This window comes from Sorghum bicolor, chromosome 6 (assembly GCF_000003195.3).
Source record: "Sorghum bicolor cultivar BTx623 chromosome 6, Sorghum_bicolor_NCBIv3, whole genome shotgun sequence".
Classification (NCBI taxonomy): domain Eukaryota; kingdom Viridiplantae; phylum Streptophyta; class Magnoliopsida; order Poales; family Poaceae; genus Sorghum; species Sorghum bicolor.
The window spans coordinates 47,610,513-47,631,071 of record NC_012875.2 but is presented as its reverse complement, the minus strand read 5'-3'; the positions used below and the strand labels follow the sequence as shown (position 1 = coordinate 47,631,071).

At 43.0% G+C, this 20,559-nt stretch overlaps 4 protein-coding genes and 1 non-coding gene across 5 annotated transcripts; 3 read left to right on the top strand and 2 right to left on the bottom strand.

Annotated features, from left to right (window-relative positions):
* TRNAL-CAG lies at window positions 60–140 on the top strand. The gene has a single exon. It is a non-coding gene; the product is annotated as a tRNA-Leu (tRNA).
* On the bottom strand, window positions 3,625–5,909 carry LOC8073429. The gene has a single exon (XM_021462233.1). It carries the CDS (start codon window positions 4,343–4,345, stop codon window positions 3,974–3,976), a length of 372 nt encoding a protein of 123 aa, XP_021317908.1. The 5' UTR covers window positions 4,346–5,909; the 3' UTR covers window positions 3,625–3,973.
* Window positions 6,016–11,727, bottom strand: LOC8057473 (protease Do-like 8, chloroplastic). The gene is made up of 13 exons (XM_002446567.2): window positions 11,529–11,727; window positions 10,903–11,027; window positions 10,669–10,751; window positions 10,475–10,573; window positions 10,264–10,330; window positions 10,112–10,187; window positions 9,955–10,021; window positions 9,354–9,571; window positions 8,160–8,227; window positions 7,458–7,537; window positions 6,778–6,864; window positions 6,557–6,664; window positions 6,016–6,386 (listed from the first exon to the last, which is right to left on the bottom strand). Exons 1-13 carry the CDS (start codon window positions 11,660–11,662, stop codon window positions 6,258–6,260), a joined length of 1,341 nt encoding a protein of 446 aa, XP_002446612.1. The 5' UTR covers window positions 11,663–11,727; the 3' UTR covers window positions 6,016–6,257.
* LOC110436085 (ATP-dependent RNA helicase SUV3L, mitochondrial) lies at window positions 11,914–15,991 on the top strand. The gene is given in 3 exon segments (XM_021462232.1): window positions 11,914–14,133; window positions 15,447–15,466; window positions 15,469–15,991. Coding segments are annotated over 3 exon segments (2,199 nt in total). The 5' UTR covers window positions 11,914–11,983; the 3' UTR covers window positions 15,498–15,991.
* Window positions 16,515–20,559, top strand: LOC8057472 (NAP1-related protein 1). The gene is made up of 10 exons (XM_002447918.2): window positions 16,515–16,804; window positions 17,415–17,537; window positions 17,653–17,703; window positions 17,872–17,943; window positions 18,032–18,145; window positions 18,232–18,293; window positions 19,572–19,632; window positions 19,729–19,785; window positions 19,876–19,917; window positions 20,266–20,559. The coding sequence occupies exons 1-10, from the start codon at window positions 16,673–16,675 to the stop codon at window positions 20,323–20,325; spliced, it is 774 nt and encodes a 257-aa protein (XP_002447963.1). The 5' UTR covers window positions 16,515–16,672; the 3' UTR covers window positions 20,326–20,559.

Sequence of the window (20,559 nt, the reverse complement as noted above, 5' to 3'; positions counted from 1 at the left end):
CCCAGGCTTGTCTTACGCACATAGGTTATATAAAATCATGTTTTAAGACATGAACATAAGTCAAGATGGCCGAGTTGGTCTAAGGCGCCAGTTTCAGGTACTGGTCCGAAAGGGCATGGGTTCGAATCCCATTCTTGACAATATTTTTGAAGTTTTTCTATTTTTCCATTTTGATTTTAAAGCACTCTTAACAATATTTTTTGATTTCTAAGTGTTTCCATTTTGAAGCATTGATATTATCTGTTAATGGTTTTGAAGCCTTTCTATTTTTTTCATTTCGACTTGAATCATTTCTATACCATTCTTGACATTTTTTTATTTCTAAGTGTCTCCATTTTGAAGTGACAATATTTTTTATTTCAAATTGTTTCCACTTTGAAGCATTTTTATTATCTGCTAATGGTTTTTGAAGTTTTTCAATTTTTTTCATTTTGATTTTGAACCATATCTATATCATACTTGACAATATTTTTTTTGATTTCTAAGTGTCCCTGTTTTGAAGCATTTCTATTATCTGCTCATTAGTGGTGCAAAGGGGTAACCTTTAGGTGCACCTCCAAACCTCTTTAGTTCAAATATTTGTACTACTTCTTAATTTTTTTGGAGAACTAGTATAAATATTTGAACTAAAGATGTTTAGAGGTGCACTTAATCATCACTCATTTGCACCCCTACTGCTCATGGCGCCTCAGTTTTTCTTTGCCTTTATTACGATTTAGGCTGGCCGGACAGCCCTCTCTTTTTTTTAATAAAAGGTCTCCCCAGCTTTATTAATATAAAGCTAACAAGTTTATAGCATTCAACAGCTCAAAAGCATTTCAAAAAAACTCCAAAACCCTACTCAAAGAGCACAAGGCAATCCAAGAAACGGCCGTCAAAAAACAAAACACTCTCAACCATACTCTAATTCCTATTATATTGTAGAGTTGACACATCTCTTGAGACCACCAAAGGCTGAGCAATTGATTGATCCGATCCTGATGAATCCACAGTCCACTTGATCCGCAGGGCTAAGCTTGCTTCGTTCTTTACCAGACAGATCACCGGCTCCACTTTTTCCTGAAGCTCTAGTTTGAACATCGGCAACCAGTTTCTCAGCAACCTTCCCACCATAACAAACACCTTTTTCATTCCACTCCATGGTACTCCCTGAAAACATAATGAATTACGCAATTTCCAAATTACCCAGATGACTGTTGAAGTAACAATATTGCACACCATATACTTTTTATTGGCTATCCACAAAGACGCCACAGATTCAAAATCAACCCCCACTCCTTTGTTCAACCAACCAGAAATATATTTCCAGACATTACTTGCAACATAGCACTGAAAGAATAAGTGTGTAAAAGACTCTTTATCATTACAGAACAAGCAAGTAGGATCATTCAACTCTCTTCTTTTAGCTAGGTTATCTCTAGTGAGCACTTTATTATTAGATAAAAGTAAGAGAAAGAATTGTACTCGCGAAGGAATGTTCAGCTTCCAAACAACATGTACAAAGATCGGTACCACACCCCTATGATTAACTATAGCATATAAGGATTGTACAGAATATTTTCCAGAGGAGCTATAAGTCCAAAGGATATGATCCTCCTCATTATTGAGTTCAATATTCTCCACAGCTGCTTTTAACTCTTCCCACATATCCATGATTCTCTCAGAGACACCCCTCCTAAAGGAGAGTTGCAACTCTTCACCATTCCAAACTTTCCTAACAGTTTTTCCATGTTGTTCATTAATAACATATAGAGCCCGAAAAAGGATAGCAAGGCAAGTATTACAAAGCCACTGGTCTTCCCAAAATCGAATTTTACCTCCATTCCCAATCACCCATCTCACACCCATATGTGCTGCTTGCATAGCCCAAATGACACCTTTCCAAAAAGGTGAAGTTCCTACCTCAGAGCAGAAAAAATATTTGGTTTTTTAGTTTTATATTTAAAATCAACAATTTTTGTCCAAATAGATTCATTATTAAGATGGTACCTAAAAATCCAAGAACTTAGCAAAGCCAAATTCAAGCTTCTCAAATCAGGTATACCTAAACCCCCATATCCTTTTCCTGGACACCAACTGCCAGTTTGCAAGATGATACTTATGTTTTTCCTTAGTGTTGTTCCAAAGAAAATGTCCCATGTGGGAATTAATCATGTCAATAGCCCATCTAGGAAACTTAATAACAGAAAGAAGATAGATTGGTATGCTAGCTAGACAAGACTTAAGTAGGACCAGTCTACCAGCATAGCTCAGTAGTCTGCCCTTCCAGTCAGCTATCCTTTTTATAATTTTATCTATCACAGGTTGTAGATCTTCTCTTTTCAACTTAGTAAAATGTAGAGGAACTCCTAAATACTTTATAGGAAACTCACTCTTTTTACAGCAAAAATTTTTGGTAAATTCATTAGCTCTTTCATCATCCATACCTAAAACCAAAAGGTCACTCTTAGTTAATCTTCATACCAGACAAATTTTCAAAACAAACTAAGAGCCATTTCAAATTCACTGCTTTTTCTAAACTATTTTTAAGAAAGAGCAGAGTATCATCAGCATACTGTAAACTTAAAATACCACCAGGTTCAGTTTGTGGTAGCAGACCATAGATCAAATTTCTTGTAGCAGCTCTCATGAGCATTCTTCCGTGTTATCTCATAATGCTTTTTTACCTGTTTTGTTTCACATGAAACATGGACAGCACAACAGTCAACAATTATATACGGGGAAGGAAATAAAAAAACACTACAAGAGGACCGAGAACCGTTTATTCATGGCTATTTTTTTTTAAAAAAAAATACACGGTACATTGTAGAGCTTGTTTGGTTGGCTTTCAATTCTTGCCCATCCAAAATCTTGGTAAGCTTTATTTTGATTATTAAAGCTTGTTGGTGAATATATATTATACTACATTGCTTCTAACATTAGCTTCTTTCACATCGCTGAGGCAAAGATAGGTTGCTAATGTTTCATGCAAACCTAAAAAATTCTAGAACTTTTCTGTCTACTATAATATGAAAATGTATCTTATTACAGTGAGAATTTTTTTTATTCCTATATATCGTTATCAATTAGTTCATAAAAACATATTATCCATGCATGTTTGTTTTGATATCTTGCGGATACCTCACCTCAATCCTGTTGAGTACTACAAAAGATCCAGATATATCCAGGAAAAGGTGGAATGTGAACTGTCCATATGGTTTGTGAGCCGCTGGTACGAGCTGGCTACAAATCTTTTACGTATTCGAGAGAGAAAAAAGTGCAACCGGCTGCACTGCACCGTCCCGATCTCATCGATTTTTCGGCGCCAAACCATCGCTCTGAATCGATCCCCAACGGGGAACGGGCCTGCTGTATTGTAGTGCCGCATTGCTCCTGGTTGAGAAACGAGAGCACGCGACGACGCGCGCGGTAGCATTGCGGCCGCGCCCGGTTTTTGCTTGTTTCCCCTGTCATCACTCTCAATTGGTCATGAAATCAAATTTGTTCATACCATGGCAAGCTGAGCTGCGCAGCCGGCAGGGATCAAAACTCGATCGTGTGTCTGATGAACTTATTACTAGTACACATTGTGCAAAGTGAGTACGTAGCTCTGAGTTACGCACAAGTTTTACATACGTGGATCTCCACTCGCAAGCTGCGGCGACATTCGCCTTTCATTGGCATGCAAGATCATGCATCTCTGTACAAGTATTTCTGTAGCACAAAATCGTCTGCACCCTACAACGTACAGTAGGTGTAGCAGAACGTGCACCAGCTCAAACCTCAAAGAGAGAAAAAAGAAAAGGGGCTAACGAACGAAATAAAGAAAAAGAGAAAAAAAAAAGAGCGAGAGAAGAGAAGATTAAAAATCGATCGAGAGACGAAAACAAAAGCAAGAGAATTGACACTTGATCGACGATTGCTTCGGAACGCCGACACGGATGAGTACTCCGGAGTCCGGAGCAGTAGTACCAGTTCAGCGATCAGCAGCTAGCTAGCACTTGTTGTGTATGGGGTCGGAGCCTCTCCGGACGCGGCGCTTGCTCATCCTGTCGGGGTCGAACACCGTCGACGGAGGAGAGGAGGAGCCGCCCGCCGCCGCCGCCGCGGCGTTCCCGGACGCGTCGAGCCTGGCGCTGCTTGCAGCGGCGGCGGCGTTATCGCTCGCCGGCTTCCTTGGTCGCTCGTCGGCCGGTGATGATGATGACGATGAGGCGCCAGCGCCACGCCAGCTGCTGCTCGTCTGGTCGGCGAGATGTGCCGCCGGGACTACTCTGGCGGCAGAAACCTCGGGGGTGGAGCTCAGCAGAGCAGCAAGGACAAGAGCCGCCGCCGCCGCCAGCGCGAGCGAGCCGGGGACTCTCATTCTCTCCTCCGATCCTTCTCGCGCGCTCTTGCAATGCGAGCCCGGGCCGAGGTGGATACTGCCGCTGCCTACGCGCCTATGCCACTACGACCAAGCTTAGCTTTGCAATGCCAATGCCCTCTCATGTCTAGTTGCTGGTTTGCAATGCCAATGGCCGGCTTGTGCGCCTTTGTTCCGGTAGATATAGTGCCCCCCTCTCTGTGTAGGCGGCATCTGTAACAGAGACGGGTGAGGTTGTTGAGAGCGAGTGAGATCTCGCGGTGGTCCAAAAGCAAAAGGAGAGACAAAGAGAGAGACACCCAACAAGGCAACACGTCACTTTTTTGCATACTACCACTTGAGGTGTAGATTTGCATATACGTATGTATGTAATCCCCAGGCGTGGCGTGGCTAGCTTGGTACGTACTACAAGTGAAAAAAATTAAAAGAAACAAAGCGTTCGTGTATCACACACATCACTGGGCGATTATGGGAAGGTTTTATTTCACTGACGAACATACGATGACATGAAAGAAAAAGAGGTGCAGGACACCATTAGAATGCGTAATATGATGACAGATAAAGCTACACATATTACGTTTATGACGGTGTCCATCAACATATTACGTGTTCTAACGGTGTCCTGTAGTAGCAAAATTTTCTAAAGGAAAAGGCAGGTGAGCGTGCCCGCAAAGAAAAGAAGAGAAGAGAGCGCATGCATGCGGTTGTATCGTACTAGTCTCGTATTACTGTGGTGGGTCGTTACTGTTTGAACGCTGTTTTGGAAGATTCTGCCAGGTGGGAAACAAAGCGGCCGGCACTCACTAGCTAGCCTCGGCTACGTACGCTTTTGGTCTTTTCTAGGTTTGGATTATGCATCGGCTGCAAAAAATCATCCAACCCAAACTGTGGCTTTCGCACCTGCGTACTCCTTTGGAACCTTCTCTCTCAAGCTAGCGACTAGCGAAGGCGAGGCGAGCGGCGTTCCCCATGCCGCGAGAGCTAGCGGCGCCGAGAGCGGAGGAGGGGAGGGGACACGCCCTCCTGTGCGCGCCGTGCTGGACAAAGAGAACGAGCGCGAGCTCACGCTGCTTCTTCCTATCCTGCCTGCTTTATCTAGTCTAGTCTAGTAGTACGTACGTTGCTTCCTCTTGCCGGCTCAAGTTGTTCCCCGTCGACGTCGCGTGCCGCCGTTCCTCCTGTGCATGTTCCGCCGGCCTTGGACTGGGGTGGGAGTGGGACCGGTGCCAAACTGCCAAAGCTCGCACGGGCTACGGTGCTTACGGGGGCCCCGTTCAAAGATCCAAAGCGAGCAGGAAGCCGAATCCCGCCCGCCACTGCCACGCCGCGCAGCGAGAAAAAGCCACTGCCACTGTTGCCGCGCGCAGGGACATTCCCCTTCTTCTTCTTGCCTTCTTCCTGCCTTCCTCCCCTTTCGCTTTCTCTGGGTAAAATCCCCTTCCCCCGGTTTTAACTTAAAGCGCGCCGGCGAAGCAAAAAAAGCAGCGAATCCCATTCGCCTAATCACCACCGCGACCGGGAGGCCGTGCCGTGGCGTGGCATCGTGCGTGCCCTTGCCCTCTGCGCGCGCTGCCCCTCCGGCCTCCCCGGGCGGGCGCCACGTCCGGCCAGAGGCCACCTGAGCTAACGGCACCGTCGCATGATCTTGCCAACCAAGAAAATGACAACAATTCCAACAAACAGGTCGGATGAGCTGATGGAAACCAGACGACAACAATGGTTTCTTCAACCCAACAGGGTCGGACTTCCAGCGAGTTCTCTAACATGCATCAGGCTGGCGCTGGCTCACCAATAATCTTATACGGTGATAGTAATAACAAGCACGGGAAGTGCAGCTTGGCCGATGCAGTGCAATAAACTTACACCGCCACACCTTGGATAAGCGGGGTTCTACTTCTCAGAAATTGGATGATCAGACGTTTGCCTCTTCCAAAGGCAAGGTTGCCTCAAGGGTTTCTGAGCCTCGCCGGATTGTCAAGGTCACCTGATCTCCGACGCCATAGTCATCCAGAACCCTCAGCAGGTCAGATTTGCCCTTAACCTGTCCCCAAACCCAAAATGACGACACGAGAAACATGAGCAATGTTCATAAGACTATCCGGATATTCAGGTGGGGAACGCCTCCCCCCCGGTGACCTTAAAAAAAAAGACTATCCAGATCTCTTAAATGCCTACACAAAGACGACTACCATTGATTAAAATGGAACTCACAGGTTTGCCGTCCACTGCAACGATGATATCACCCAGAACAATATTACCAGCAAAACCCCTGCCGGTTGGAGCAAGACCTGCTTTGGCTGCAGCACTGCCCCCAGGTACCTAAGGATCGGAGGAATACCCGTTAGGAAAACGGGGATGCCAGTGCAAGCGAACATCTACAGCATCCTGTTTGGATGACAAAATAGAAGGGTACCAGTGATTTTTCAGTTTACCTTAAGTATAAGAGCTCCGTTGCGAACATTAAGCTGATATGCAATTGGATCCGGAGCAAAGTCCACATTCAAGCCAGCACGACGAACCTTAATTAAGAAAGAAATGTTAACATAACTTTGGATAAAATAAAATACAGAACGTAGACAGATGTTTCAGAGTTGAACCAAACGTAACATTCAATGAGAAAAGCAACCCAATTTGCTTATTTGTGCTATATGTTTTGTGAAAAAAAAAATCCTTCAAGAGACACCAAAATATATAGTGGACGTGATCTTGAGGGAAGGATAGTTAGTTCTAGCTAGGCAAACTGCAACCAAAATAACTTCCATTTCCACTGAAAAAGGTTAATATACCATTCAAAGAACCTGATCAGCTGAACCTTAACCTCGTCCTACAAATGTTCCATGTCTTGCATAAAGAAAAGAAAGAACACCATATCTTACAAATAATTGCATGCTTGTTCAGAGAATCTGATCTACTGTTAGTATGTTATGCTAACCGTACGTATTAGGGACAACTGGAATTAAAAAAAGATTGAATAAAAGCATCTTAAACAGTAACAGTTTATTGATAAATATCTCTCAAGGTATTTTTTTTATGAACCTCTCTCAAGGTATTGTTTAGAAAACTTTGGAGTATGAAGTTGGTAATGCGACTGAAAGACATCAATGCAACATACTTTTCCGAACTGAATTAACTGAGGAGCGATTTTAAGTACAGTTGATGATGGGATAGCAAAGCCAACGCCAGCAGATGTTCCTGAAACAGCGAAGAAACAGTCACATCTCAGACTAACTGTTGAAACTACACAAACTTAAGTCATATATTAGATATGAGGCAATCTGAGTTATGCACTACCAGGACAACACAAACAGAATAAAATAAACTTATGGTCTGTATAGAAGCTAGGATGTGAAGACTATACAACTATTACGAATCCATTTTAAAGAGAATAATGACATGTAGAAACTCTTGGCCTCTAGGAGACTAGGATGCAAGCCAATCCCAAACTAAAGAAATGATTTTACATACAGTAACACCAACTCAGCACTCCATCCATCTTATATAGTAAGTCACTAAATGTCATCACGATAATACAGTGAACAAAGAAATCTAGAAAATGAATCAGAAACATATGTAGTTATTAAACTTTGCAATAAGCTAGTTAAGATCATGACAAAAACACTTGTGGAATATTGTTACATGTGTACTTTTAACCGATAATGGCCAGATAGCATAGATGTTGAGGTATGTGTAGCTGTTTATGCATAAAAAACAGAAACATCTGCAGCAACATCTCAGCATAAGGACTACTTTATGGATGGAGCTATCGAATCATATGTTTTGCTAGCACAGTTTTGAGAAATGGGATTAATCTTACCAGTCTGTGTGAAAATTGCTGTATTAATACCAATCATATGCCCCTTTGAGTCAAGCAAAGGGCCACCACTGCATTGAGGTTCATCAAAATACATGGTTAGCAAAGTGCTTTATAGTAACTTTTCAGTAGAGGGAATCATAGTGCATGATATTTAATGAAAAAGATATGACAGAGTAGAAATGTTCAACAAAGCAAGACCTAATGTATGTAAATCACTAGTTGCAATGTTCGGGTATGGATAGGATAAAGGTCGAGCTTGTATATTGAACGCAGTAGGCTAAACATATGAGTGCAGAGAAATAGTTAACTCAAAACAGGTTATCAATTGAAGCTTGTCAGGCTCCCAACTTTACTATAGTGATCCCAAGTTCCAGAGTAGTAACATGCTAACCACTGATATAATCATTATGCAAACTGCTAGAGCAGAAATTTGTCTTCAAATTCGTGCATCATAATGTTCGATGCTAGTCACTTAAATAAAGTACCAATTAATAGTCTGTATACTGATCACTGATGTAAAATCTCATTCACTATTTTGCACTTTTACCATCGGCGAAGATCCTCACTATTCTACAATGTTTAAAGTGGTATGGAGTATAAAGTATAAACCATATATGGTACTCCATCCGCCCAAGAAAGACAATCGTATTTTGATCGAGAAAAAAAAAATCAAAATTTACAAATTTTGGTCCACAATTAGCCTATGAGTTGATATTGATTCTCTCAACAATTGACAACATATTGTAAGAGAAATTAAGGGTCAAAATCTACTTTATATGACATTTCATTAGTCAAAATATGCTTATCATACTTGAACAGAGGTAGTATATTGATAAGTTAGGAGGAAAACTTGAAAGTGGATTGTCTAAGTGCTAAGCTCAGTACAACAGAAGCATAAAACTACCACTGGAGCATTAATGCTAAGTGAGCTTAAGAAAAAAAAAGCATTAATGCTAAGGTGGATCCAGAAGAGAGAACAATTAATGTTACTAGTGTTCAAAGGAATGATTATTGGTTTTGTTTTCTCTTAGATCAACAACAGTTTGTTGTTAAGTGACAATATCAAAATAGCCTGGCTCCACCCCTGCTACGTGCTAAAAGTATCTTCAAAAGTAAGCTCTGAAAACTAAGCTGCGAAATTTCGTTCGGATAAGATAATCAATTAGAAAAGCATTTTGAGCCATATCTACAAACCTGTTACCAGGGTTAATAGCTGCATCTGTTTGAATTCCACCTCCAATTGTCACCCCAGCCTGACTGAAAATATCTCGATTTAAACCACTGATAACACCAACAGTTAGAGTATGGTCAAAACCAAAAGGATTTCCAATTGCTAAGCATTGCTGACCAACTCTTAGGGCCGAGGATTGTCCCACAATAATTGGTTTCAAGAGATCTGTAGGAGCATCAACCTATTACATGTCAATGTATTAGGTACTAAAAGAAACTGATTGACATGAACTTTTCAAATGCAAAGGATAGTGAAAGTTAATAAAACAAGTAGTGAACTCAGGTGAATACCAAAAAACAGACTTTGATTAAATTGGTTGGCGAACATGAGATGAATTTTTCCGGTGACAATAAACGCTATCAAGCATTCCACCCTCTTTTCACTTTCTACTTTTCTCAATGGTTAGTGATAAAAATAATAGAATGAGATGCATGTAGAAGACTGAGATGATATGCAAAATTGAATAACGATCATGATGACATATATTGGAATGAGACAAAGGTGAGCTATGTTGACATTGTAGACTATCTTCAATTCTTCAGAATCAGTCAAAATATGTCTTACCTTAAGAACAGCAAGATCTTTAGCACGATCTGCACCAACCAATTTGCCTTCAAAGTTTTTCTGTATCCTTTCAAGTAGATACAGTAGGCTATTAGTTGGCTTGCATATACAATAATGCTGGTATCTTCATCATACTTAATTCATCAAAATGTATTACCCTTCGGCAGCAAGAATGTTGACACGTGCAACAACATCACCAGGCTTCGGATTTTTTGAGAGAGCACTGCCAACAACTGCAAAACACAGAAAAAGATGTAAGCTCGTAATGCTCATATACAGTAGAGATGTGATCATCTCAGATCAACATACCATGATAATTTGTAACAATATGTCCAGAATCATCCCACACTACACCAGAACCATTTCCTTCAGGGATCTAAAATGAATGAAAAGTTTCATTCAAACAAGTGCTTCTCACACCTTTATATTATTAAAAATCTGTCATTAAAGGCTATCTGCAAAAGATACTGATGAGAACAGAATACCCTTGAGCCTGAACTTAGAGCATGTAATTCTTTACCTCCACAACACCAGTAACATTAAGCTGTGGCCGTAGTGTTGCATCAAATATGTTGACGACTGAGTAAGTATTTGTTTCGAATAGCTCTGCGATCCGTTTCTGCCATTCAGGAGCATGGCCCAAAGAAGCGTAAATATATCTTGAGAACAAGCTTATAGGATAAACCAAGCAAGTAGGTCCAACTGAACACTGACCTCAGTTGGAAATAATGGCCCAGATGGAAAAATCTTGGGAGTCACATCCTCGATTTTGACGGACGTATCACCCAAGGCAAGTGCTGCAGTAAGAAAATGTCAAATTAAAGGAGCCCATATACCATGGACAATTAAAAAGCAACCTATTGCAAAGAGGAAATTGTCTGGTCATTGTGAAAGGTACTGAGTATTTCTAATAAGAACACCTAAATTACGATGTCACTTGGTCCGAACCTGGAAAGTACCTTGAAGAATGCAAGCTAAGACAGAAGGCTGACAAAGCAATAAGCTTCCTCTTTGACACAAGCAATAAGGCTTTGCTTGACATTGCACCAAGATCACATGTTGCCCTCATTGACCTGGAAGATTCAGAAACAAAAATAAAGAGAAGAATCCAGTGACCAGCTAACAAGTAATATCAAATTATAATAAAACTAAATCTACGCAAACCGTTAGCAACACCTAAAGCAACTGCAGAGTGAGAAGAAGTAGAAATGGTATGTAGAGTATTATATAATATAACATAACATGCGAGAATATGTAGATCACCACCACACTTGCTCCACTGAGGTGATGGTTGCAAACTAACACGCAACGGTTTTTTTTTTAATAAACACGCTCTTATCTTGTAGCAACCACAACCCCCACAACCACTTGTCAGATGCCAAACGGAAGTACGGAACTAGTATATCCCAGGTGCCACAGCCCACAGCACACATTACACGGAGACGAACAAAAAGAATGGGAATTAAAACTTGGAATGGAAACACCAAGTACAAACACGAGCAAAGTATGTAGCAACCCAGAACTGCTTGATTCTGCCGGTCAAAATCCTGGAGGGAGGAAACAAGTTGTCAGACCTTGAAGGCGCTTCGTCACTGTCGTGGGTTGCCGAGGCGACGCCGTCGACGACAACCCTCCGGCGGCTGACGCTCCTGCCCGCGGCATGCGCAGCGGGCGCGTTGGTGGACGGTCCGCAGGGTAGGCACTGCATCCGAGGTGGGGGAGGATTCGTGTCCGTGTGTGTGTGGCGCACGAGCTGCAATCTTTGGGAGTTTGGGGATGGGGATAGAAGCAAAGCAACCACCGCTTGCGCCCATGGGTAGTCCTGGGCCGCTCCCTGGGCCTCAATGGGCTTTTAGGCCGAGACCCCGTGCTCTGTTTGCCTGGGATTATTTGCTACCGTCGGATGCAAAGGATGGCATCGGACGTTCGGGAGTTCCTATGACGTATAGGGAACTCAAGTTCAGAAGAGAACTGGATCCCTCGTTCTTGCCCCCCCGCCCCCATGCCGCCGGCCTAACCGACCAGCCCCATGGCCGCCGCCGCCGCCGCCGCCATTGCCGCGGCGCTTCTCCGCCGCTCCACCTCCACCACGCACCACCGGCTCATACTCCCTCTCCTCTCTCATCTCCACCGCCCCTTGCCGCAACCCCCGTCTTCCCCATGGCTCCCACCCCAGCACCGCTTCTTCTCCACCGGCGACACAGCCGGCGGCGATCCCACCCGGAAACCGCCGCCGTCTCTTGACCCGAAGCAGCTATGGCGCGAGCTATCCGACTCGGACCCCGCCGCCGGCTCCTCCCGCCTGCCGAAGGCCACGTGGGACGCCGTGGTGGGCCTCGTCCGCGGCTTCGCCAAGAGCCCGGCCATGTCCGACCAGGCGCTCGCGCTCTACGTCCCCTCGTCCGCCTTCCCCTCCTACGCCCGGCGCTTCCGCGCGTTCCTCCTCCCGCGGCTCTCCCGGGAGTCCGCGGCGCACCTCCTCTCGCTCCCGGCGGAGGACGCGCACGAGCTCCTCCTCCCGGCCTTCGCGGAGTTCTGCGTCGCCAACTTCGCGGACGAGCTGAGGCAGCACAGGTCGGTCATGGCCGCGGCCGACCTCACGGCGCCGCACACCTGGTACCCCTTCGCGCGCGCCATGCGCCGCCGTATCGTGTACCACTGCGGGCCCACCAACAGCGGCAAGACGCACAACGCGCTCACCCGCTTCGCCGCAGCCAAGTCTGGGGTCTACTGCAGCCCGCTCCGTCTCCTTGCCATGGAGATCTTCGACAAGGTTAATGCCCTCGGTGTCTACTGCACCCTGCGCACTGGACAGGAGGTTAAGGAAGTGCCTTTCGCCAACCATGTTGCCTGTACCATTGAAATGGTGTCCACTGAGGAGCTCTATGAAGTCGCCGTGGTTGATGAGATACAGATGATGGCTGACCCTGTCAGGGGCTTTGCATGGACGCGCGCTGTGCTTGGGCTCAAGGCGGATGAGATACACCTCTGCGGTGACCCTAGCGTGCTCAAGCTTGTCCGGAAGATTTGTGCAGATACTGGGGATGATTTGGTGGTGCACCAATATGAGCGATTCAAGCCTCTTGTTGTTGAGGCAAAGACGCTTCTTGGGGACCTCAAGAATATCCGCTCTGGTGACTGCGTTGTTGCTTTCTCACGCAAGGAGATATTCGAGGTGAAGCTGGCAATTGAGAAGTTTACAAAGCACAAGTGTTGTGTTATTTATGGAGCTCTGCCACCAGAGACACGACGACAGCAAGCAAAGCTGTTCAACGAGCAGGATAATGAGTATGATGTGCTTGTAGCAAGTGATGCAGTCGGTATGGGGCTGAACCTGAACATTAGGAGGGTTGTGTTCTATAGCTTGGCCAAATACAATGGGGAAAGAATGGTACCAGTTCCTGCTTCACAGGTAAAGCAGATTGCTGGTCGTGCTGGTCGGAGGGGCAGCGTTTACCCAGATGGACTCACAACAACTTTCTTGAAGGATGATTTAGATTATTTGATTCAGTGCCTGCAGCAGCCATTTGAGGAGGCACAGAAAGTTGGTCTTTTTCCTTGCTTTGAGCAAGTGGAAAAGTTTGCCAGCCAATTCCCTGACCTTGCTTTCACTGATCTGTTGGATAAATTCCGTGAGACTTGTCGCATAGATAAGACATACTTCATGTGCCAGCAGGATAGTATCAAGAAGGTTGCTAATATGCTTGAGAGGGTGCAAGGGCTATCCCTCAAGGATCGCTACAATTTTTGCTTTGCTCCAGTAAATATAAGGGATCCAAAAGCCATGTACCATCTTCTGAGATTTGCAACTAACTATTGCCAAAGCCGTCGTGTTAGCATCGCAATGGGAGTGCCAAGGGGTTCTGCAAGAAATGACGCTGAGCTTCTGGACCTTGAGACAAAACATCAGGTCCTATCAATGTATCTATGGTTGTCACATCATTTTGAGGAAGATAACTTCCCTCATGTGGAGCAAGCTGAGAACATGGCAATAAATATTGCTGATTTACTTGGCAAGTCACTTGCGAAAGCATGCTGGAAGCCTGAATCAAGACAGCAAGCTAGGCGACGAGAGGACAAGGATGAGTACAATGAGGAAAAGACATCAAATGGCAGTGCAAAAGATGTCTCTACAGATGGTTATGAACGGCCAATGGCACTTGCTAAAACAATAGTAAGGTATCCAACCCATCCTAACCCCTAAATCATCCTGCCTTAACAAGTGACTTGCCAAGTAATTCAATGTGGAAGAATATACTTGTAAGTTCTCTTTCAGATATACTGGATTTTGTTCTTTGTCTCTCCTTTGATTGGAGAATTACCTGTTGTGAACTTACCAATTATGTTAAAATGTAGCTAGTATGCCCCAACCCGCACCCCACCCCACCCCCATCCTGACATCACTTTTAGCTCGAAATTGTCCTTCGCCTTGCAGTATGTTCAGAGCTTGTACCTTTTATGGCCCCTTGCTTGTGAAGTTGTTCAGTGCTCCCAGAAAAAAAATTATAACAAATTTGAGTCCATCTTTAGGTAAATGAGTTAACTTGAAGCCCACGTATGTTTCGTGCCAATGCTCATGAATTTTATTGTGGTATATAATGCATATCTCTGAGCAAGCATTGATATATTTCATAACCATATTTTTGCACCTGTTAAATAATCACACCATGAACCACCAAGAGAAGTCCATATATCCTTGTCAGCTTGTCGCTACAAAATCTCACCAGGATAGACAATGTATTGATTTCAATGAACCTGTAAGTCTGTAACTTGTGGTGTCTAATCTAGTGTTCATCTACTGTTGTTGAACGTCAAGTTGCTAGTGTGCTAGATTTTCTTAGTGGTACTTGTCTGTAGAATGGAGCTGATTGATAACTCAGTGATTTTTGTATAGTTGTCATGCTTGTAGTATCTTAGGTATTTTTTATTAGCTAATACTAATAAAATTAGTTGCAATATGCCAAATTCCCTGTCTACACTTAACATTTTTCAGTGTGCACCATGCAGTGGAACAGCGAACAGTTAGGGGGTGTTTGGGACTGCTCTGCTCCACGTTTTTCAGCTCCGCTCCATGTTTTTTAGCCAAACAGTTTCAGCTCCACACACTCAGTTTGAGAAAAAAGAATGGAGTTATGAGAGCACCTCAAGAGGTACTCCACGAACTCCAGTTTTTTATGGAGCTGCTCCATGGTGGAGTTTGTAGAGCAGAGTTCGTGGAGCAGTGCCAAACACCCCCTTAATAAACAGTGTCATGTTTTTTTTTATTATTTGAAAGCTGCTTGCGGTGATTAAGCTCACTTAAGTTTTCTGATCATATTTCCCCAAAAGGAGAACATTCATTAGCATTTCCTGTGATCATTCTTTTGAGAGTTATAGTTCCCTGACTAGAATAAGGTGCCTCGATATTTTGTTCTGTTGATTGTGGATGTCTTGTAGTTCCATGAGTTTTCATTGAGATATCTCAGTTATCTATGCTTTGTTCCATTTTGCAGGAAATGGCAAGATAAGGCCAACCTCCTCCTTCCATGAACTTTGCAGCTTGAAGTTCTCATGGGGTGATCAAACCCAAATGGATGCTACGAAAATACCCTCTTGAGCCAAGTTAAGACAACTAGATCAACTGCAAACGCCTGGAAAGTTTAATGATATGGCATGGCGTGGCCGTTTTGTCAGATTTGACTTAAGCGAATTTTGTCTGTTTGGAGCTTGGGTTTGGCATCCTGGAAAGACACAAGTTGTGCTGCAGCATTTGCCTCAATGGACCCTATTCCAATGGCAGCATGGGAGATTTATGTTAACTTGCTGTTGTGCAAGAGTAGAGTTCACGCCAATGAACAACCTGACGTAGGCCAATAAGTTAACCACAGTTAAATTAGTTTTTGTCTGTGCTAGTACATTAGATTTGTGGTATACGACAGTTTTCATTGAAATATTATCCAGGATGTTTGTGGTTCTGTAGTGACCCTTCATGCTTCTTATGCTGTAACATTTGGAGAGCACAATAATCTTATATGCCTTGCAGGTTGCAGCATTTTTACTTGGTGTGTGTTTTTTGGATTTTATTATAGACAGGATTTTTACAGACAAACTGCTGGGTTTGTATGGGTTTGGATGGGGTCCTGCACTCAGTGCAGATATAGATTTATTTTTCTTGTTTGTAAGGGTAAATGACATGTGTTAGGATATAATTAGTATGTATATGATGCTGTCGATTGAGAATACAAGAAGTGATCTCACTGGAGTTTAAACTGTTTTGTTGATCCGAGGTCAGTGATTCACGGCAAGCCAATTTCTGCTTTGTTGTGGAATTCAGTCTGTGGTCACTATTTTTTTTAAAGGGTTTTTGCTTGGTGTATGCTATTTTTATTATAGCATAGAACTTTGGTTTTGGAGCCGAAAGGTGATGAAATGATGGTGCTTAAGTGGGCCGTGACGCTTGCTCAAAGCATCGGAAAATTTCTGCGATTCGCGGGGGCGCAGCCCAATTATACTCAAACCGGCGGCAAGCGCGAATCTCCGCGCGGCCCGGTATAAAAAAAAACCCCGCAATTAACCCCCGCCCACCAGACCACAACCACCTGTCCACCCGACCCGCCTCCCTCCACCCGCCCACCGCGCGCAGCCGCGCACGGCAGTGGCACTGGCAGCAGTCTCACCTTTCCCTAGGACAAGGAGGGAGCGCTAAAACCCTAGAGGGGGGTTTTCCACTTTGCTCGCGATGCGGACCGCTGAAGAGAAGGGCAAGAGGGCGAGGACGGACGGCGCCGAGGAGGACGGGGGACAGCCCATCGACCGCGCTCTCCTCCTCTCCATCGAGAAGCTCCAGGAGATCCAGGACCAGATCGAGAAGGTGAGCTGCTTCGCTTTCCACGTGATTCGGGATTCTTTTTTCTCCGCCTCGTTTGACGCGCTGTGATGTGATGGCTTAGCCATTGGCTCGCTGGGCTTGGTCAGCTGTAGGTTTTTGTTGGCCATTCGTGTGGTTCCCCTTGAAATTCAGTAGAGGTTTTGCTGCCGGTTCAAGGTGACCTGTGCGACGGTTTCGGCGTTTGGTTGTGTTGCCGCGTTGTGTATCGGGTGATTGATTGGTTGATTGCAGCCTGAGGAAGAATTGTTCTGTGGAGTTGGTACGGGAGGGTTGTTTTAGCTCGAAGCCGCTGAGGATTCGAAGCTTCCTCTGCTCCCTAAACAAAATTAGATCGGCAGTTCGGCACTACCCTCGTATTAATTGCCAGCGAGCTCTGAAGTCAGAATTGACTTGATTTTACGAGATTTCATCAGCGAATCTTAGAAGCTTCCTATTTCTAATGGTGAAATGCAATGGTGGAAGCACACTGGCTAAATCTATGCTACTCATGTACAGGACGAGTGGCTAACCATAGTGTGCATTTTTTTTTACATTGCCTGTTTCGATGTATTTAAATGTGTAGGGTGTCTCTCATAGCTTTAATTCATTACAGGTTAATGAGGAAGCAAGCAATAAAGTATTGGAGGTGGAACAGAAGTACAATGAAATTCGCAGACCAGTTTATGTTCGCCGCAATGAAATGATCCAGAAGATTCCAGACTTCTGGCTGACAGCGGTTTGTAATATATTTCTATTGTTTATTATGTGACATCTCTTTTTTTAGGGTTGGTATTGCGTATGGGCTCATCTTTTAATTAGTAACGTGACAGTGCTGTGTACTGACCCTGCAGTTCCTTAGCCATCCTATGCTTAGCGATCTTCTAACTGAGGATGATCAACAGGTACCTTTATTTGACATGGTTTTAGCTGTTCGAACATTTGCAATAATTTTTCAGGAAGTAATAAAATCAATTAAGCAATAGGCCATATTGTGCAAAACTATCAGGAACCAATCGGTAAATTGGCATCTCTTATTAACTCGGGAACTTACAATGTTCATGCTGTTATAGATTTTTAAACACTTGGAGTCTATGTTTGTGGATGAGTCTGAGGATATTAAATCGGGCTGCTCTATTACTCTGGTAAGATTTGTTTGAACCTGCAAGCTACAGTTTCTCCTTGATATTTTAAAAACTTTGCTTTTACTGTCTTTTGACCTTGAATTGGTAGAGCTTTTCTCCCAATCCATATTTTGAAGATCAAAAGCTTACGAAGGAATATTCCATCAATGACGATGGAACAGTTACAGTAAAGGCTACCTCCATTAAGTGGAAGGCAGGAATGGTATTGTGCCTTGACTATCACACTATGTGTGTAACATACCAAGTTTCTGCTAGAGAACCTAATGATTTTTCTAATTTGTATATTAGGATATTGTCAATGGAAAGACATGCGACAAGAAGGGAGACAAGCGACTACTGGTTGATGAAAGGTATCTGGTTTCAATGAGGACAAAATTTTCCCATTTCTAGTTTCCTATTATGGTCCGTTTGGGTCCTTGGAATTGAATTCATTCTAATAATTGCAATTTAGGCATAGATTAATTAAGCTAATATGGTTGTATATGGAATATATTTGTATATTACTGTTAACCATACAAGGGACAATACTTATAGGTTTCTATTGTAGGGAAGTGAGTTCAAGAGTGTGCTATAAGTTAGAAAGTAGAAATATATAGCATAGTGATCTATAGAATCCATTTCCATCTCACACCCTATGAATTTGAGATAGGCTTATTTGTGAGCTTAAGAAAGTTATGGAATGTCAAATTCCAAACTAAATAGCCTAATCCATTAAGTATATTCCAATTCCTCCAAAATGAATGGATCCAAACGGCCCATTAGTGATGCACAATTATATAATCAAACAATCTATGTTGCTATCTTCTTTTCTTATGTTAATGTTCTCCATGCTTTCTTTCTGTCGTTCTTGTTCACTCTAGATTAGTCTACGTTACTCTTTATGTTCTGTTGGCTTCAGTTTGATTTTACAATGTAGCACATTTCCATTAATGTCTTATTTTGTCAACAGCACATGAAATTGCTGAAATATTTGTCAAAATATGTTTTTTTAACTTAAATCTGGCAGGAGTTTTGCCAGAATTATATTAATAAAGAATAAGAGTTTGACCTAAGCCCAAAAAGGGAACAAAACGAAATATGTTGTAGGCTAGTTCCTAGTGGGTAGTGGTTTAACGGCTCTTGGTCTTGTGATTTAGCATACAAAATATGCTTAGACTAATACCTTGACATGTTGGAGAGGCCATGGCTTTGTTTAACGGCTCTTGGTCTTGTGATTTAGCATACAAAATATGCTTAGACTAATACCTTGACATGTTGGAGAAGCCATGGCTTTTTTTAAAAAAAGCTGTTCTTTTTCCCTTTTACCCTGGTTTGTGCATTATACTCTTTCAGGTCACAAATTTGAAACTCTGACCACTACTAATCGGTCTGCAGATATTTGGTTTGGAGATATAGATATGATATGGGTAAATTTGTCTTGAATAGCACTTTCATGGCGTACATTATTGGGCATTATAACTATATATTTTCATAGAAATATTGTGGTCAAAATCGCACTGCAAAGAGCCAAAAACTCAAAAATGTCATATATTGTGACTGGAGGGAGTGATGTTTATACAGTAAATAGTAATAAATATCTCAATTGAGTTGTTAGTTGGAGGTCCTATAAAGTTCTGTTCCTTTTGCAGTTTTTTCACTTGGTTCAGCAATACAGAGGACAAAAGTTTTGCTCATGGTGAGATGGATCAGGTATAACAGTTTCCAGGTCTTACGGCTGAGGTTGAGGTTGTGGCTTCAAAAATATATTCCAGTTGAGGATGTTCTCTGATGACCTCAATTACATAGGTGGCAGATGTCATCAAGGAAGACTTGTGGCCTAATCCTTTGAAGTATTTCAACAATGTTAGTTGTTCTTTTGTGATGAGTGATTTTCTTCATTTATTTTATAGTATTGTATATCTTTGTATTCTGTGCTGAAATCTCTCACTGCAGGAGCTAGAAGGCGAGTTTGAACTAGAGGATGATGAGGAAGAGGTAATCCGCTAAACCAGTTCTGTAATGTCCAATTCTAATCAAGTTATTAGGTAAAAGTGCATTGCGTTCTTTCCTATCCTGATAATATTGACTTTTTAGTAGCAGTAACTTTTCCTGCTTACATCATGACTGTTTTACTGCACCTAGCTTTAAGGTTAATCATACTGTTTTCTGTCACATGCATGATTGGTCTACTATTACTATGCACATTCGGATGCCAAGTCATGCTCGGGATAACAGAGCACCTTGTCTATTATTTGTGTACACAAACTGGAGATGTTCACACAATGATTTCAATGTGTCCATTCTTTTCCTCTGTTTATATATGGCCCCTGCAATTTTTTTTAGGGATCTGATGAGGAAGCCGAAGATGAAGATGAAGACAAGGAGGATGAAGAGGAGCCCTGAGCCCTGTTCCACTTAGGTCAGGTTTGACAACTTGTCTGCAGAATGTGTGAGACCGAGCCTCCATATGGCTGATGAAACAAGGCGTCCCCCTTTTGCGGTGTTTCAGTACTTGACTTGGTTGGAGTTTTAGGACCTATTTTCAGGAAACCCAATGGGGTTTGGTATTTGACAGATTTCTTTATGTGCAATCCATTATGTACCGTGGAAGTTCTGCTTGGTCTGGTCGTTGTCTGC

Bases quoted from the DNA above. Each gene is read 5' to 3' on its own strand.
- LOC8073429 (XM_021462233.1), bottom strand. From the start codon at position 4,345: ATGAGAGTCCCCGGCTCGCTCGCGCTGGCGGCGGCGGCGGCTCTTGTC.
- LOC8057473 (XM_002446567.2), bottom strand. From the start codon at position 11,662: ATGCAGTGCCTACCCTGCGGACCGTCCACCAACGCGCCCGCTGCGCAT. The intron at 10,331-10,474 runs GTAAAGAATTAC...CATTCATTTTAG, and splicing joins ATGTTACTGGTGTTGTGGAG to ATCCCTGAAGGAAATGGTTC. The intron at 8,228-9,353 runs GTTTGTAGATAT...ACCTCAATGCAG, and splicing joins GCTATTAACCCTGGTAACAG to TGGTGGCCCTTTGCTTGACT.
- LOC8057472 (XM_002447918.2), top strand. From the start codon at position 16,673: ATGCGGACCGCTGAAGAGAAGGGCAAGAGGGCGAGGACGGACGGCGCC. The intron at 17,538-17,652 runs GTTTGTAATATA...CTGACCCTGCAG, and splicing joins CAGACTTCTGGCTGACAGCG to TTCCTTAGCCATCCTATGCT. The intron at 19,918-20,265 runs GTAATCCGCTAA...AATTTTTTTTAG, and splicing joins TAGAGGATGATGAGGAAGAG to GGATCTGATGAGGAAGCCGA.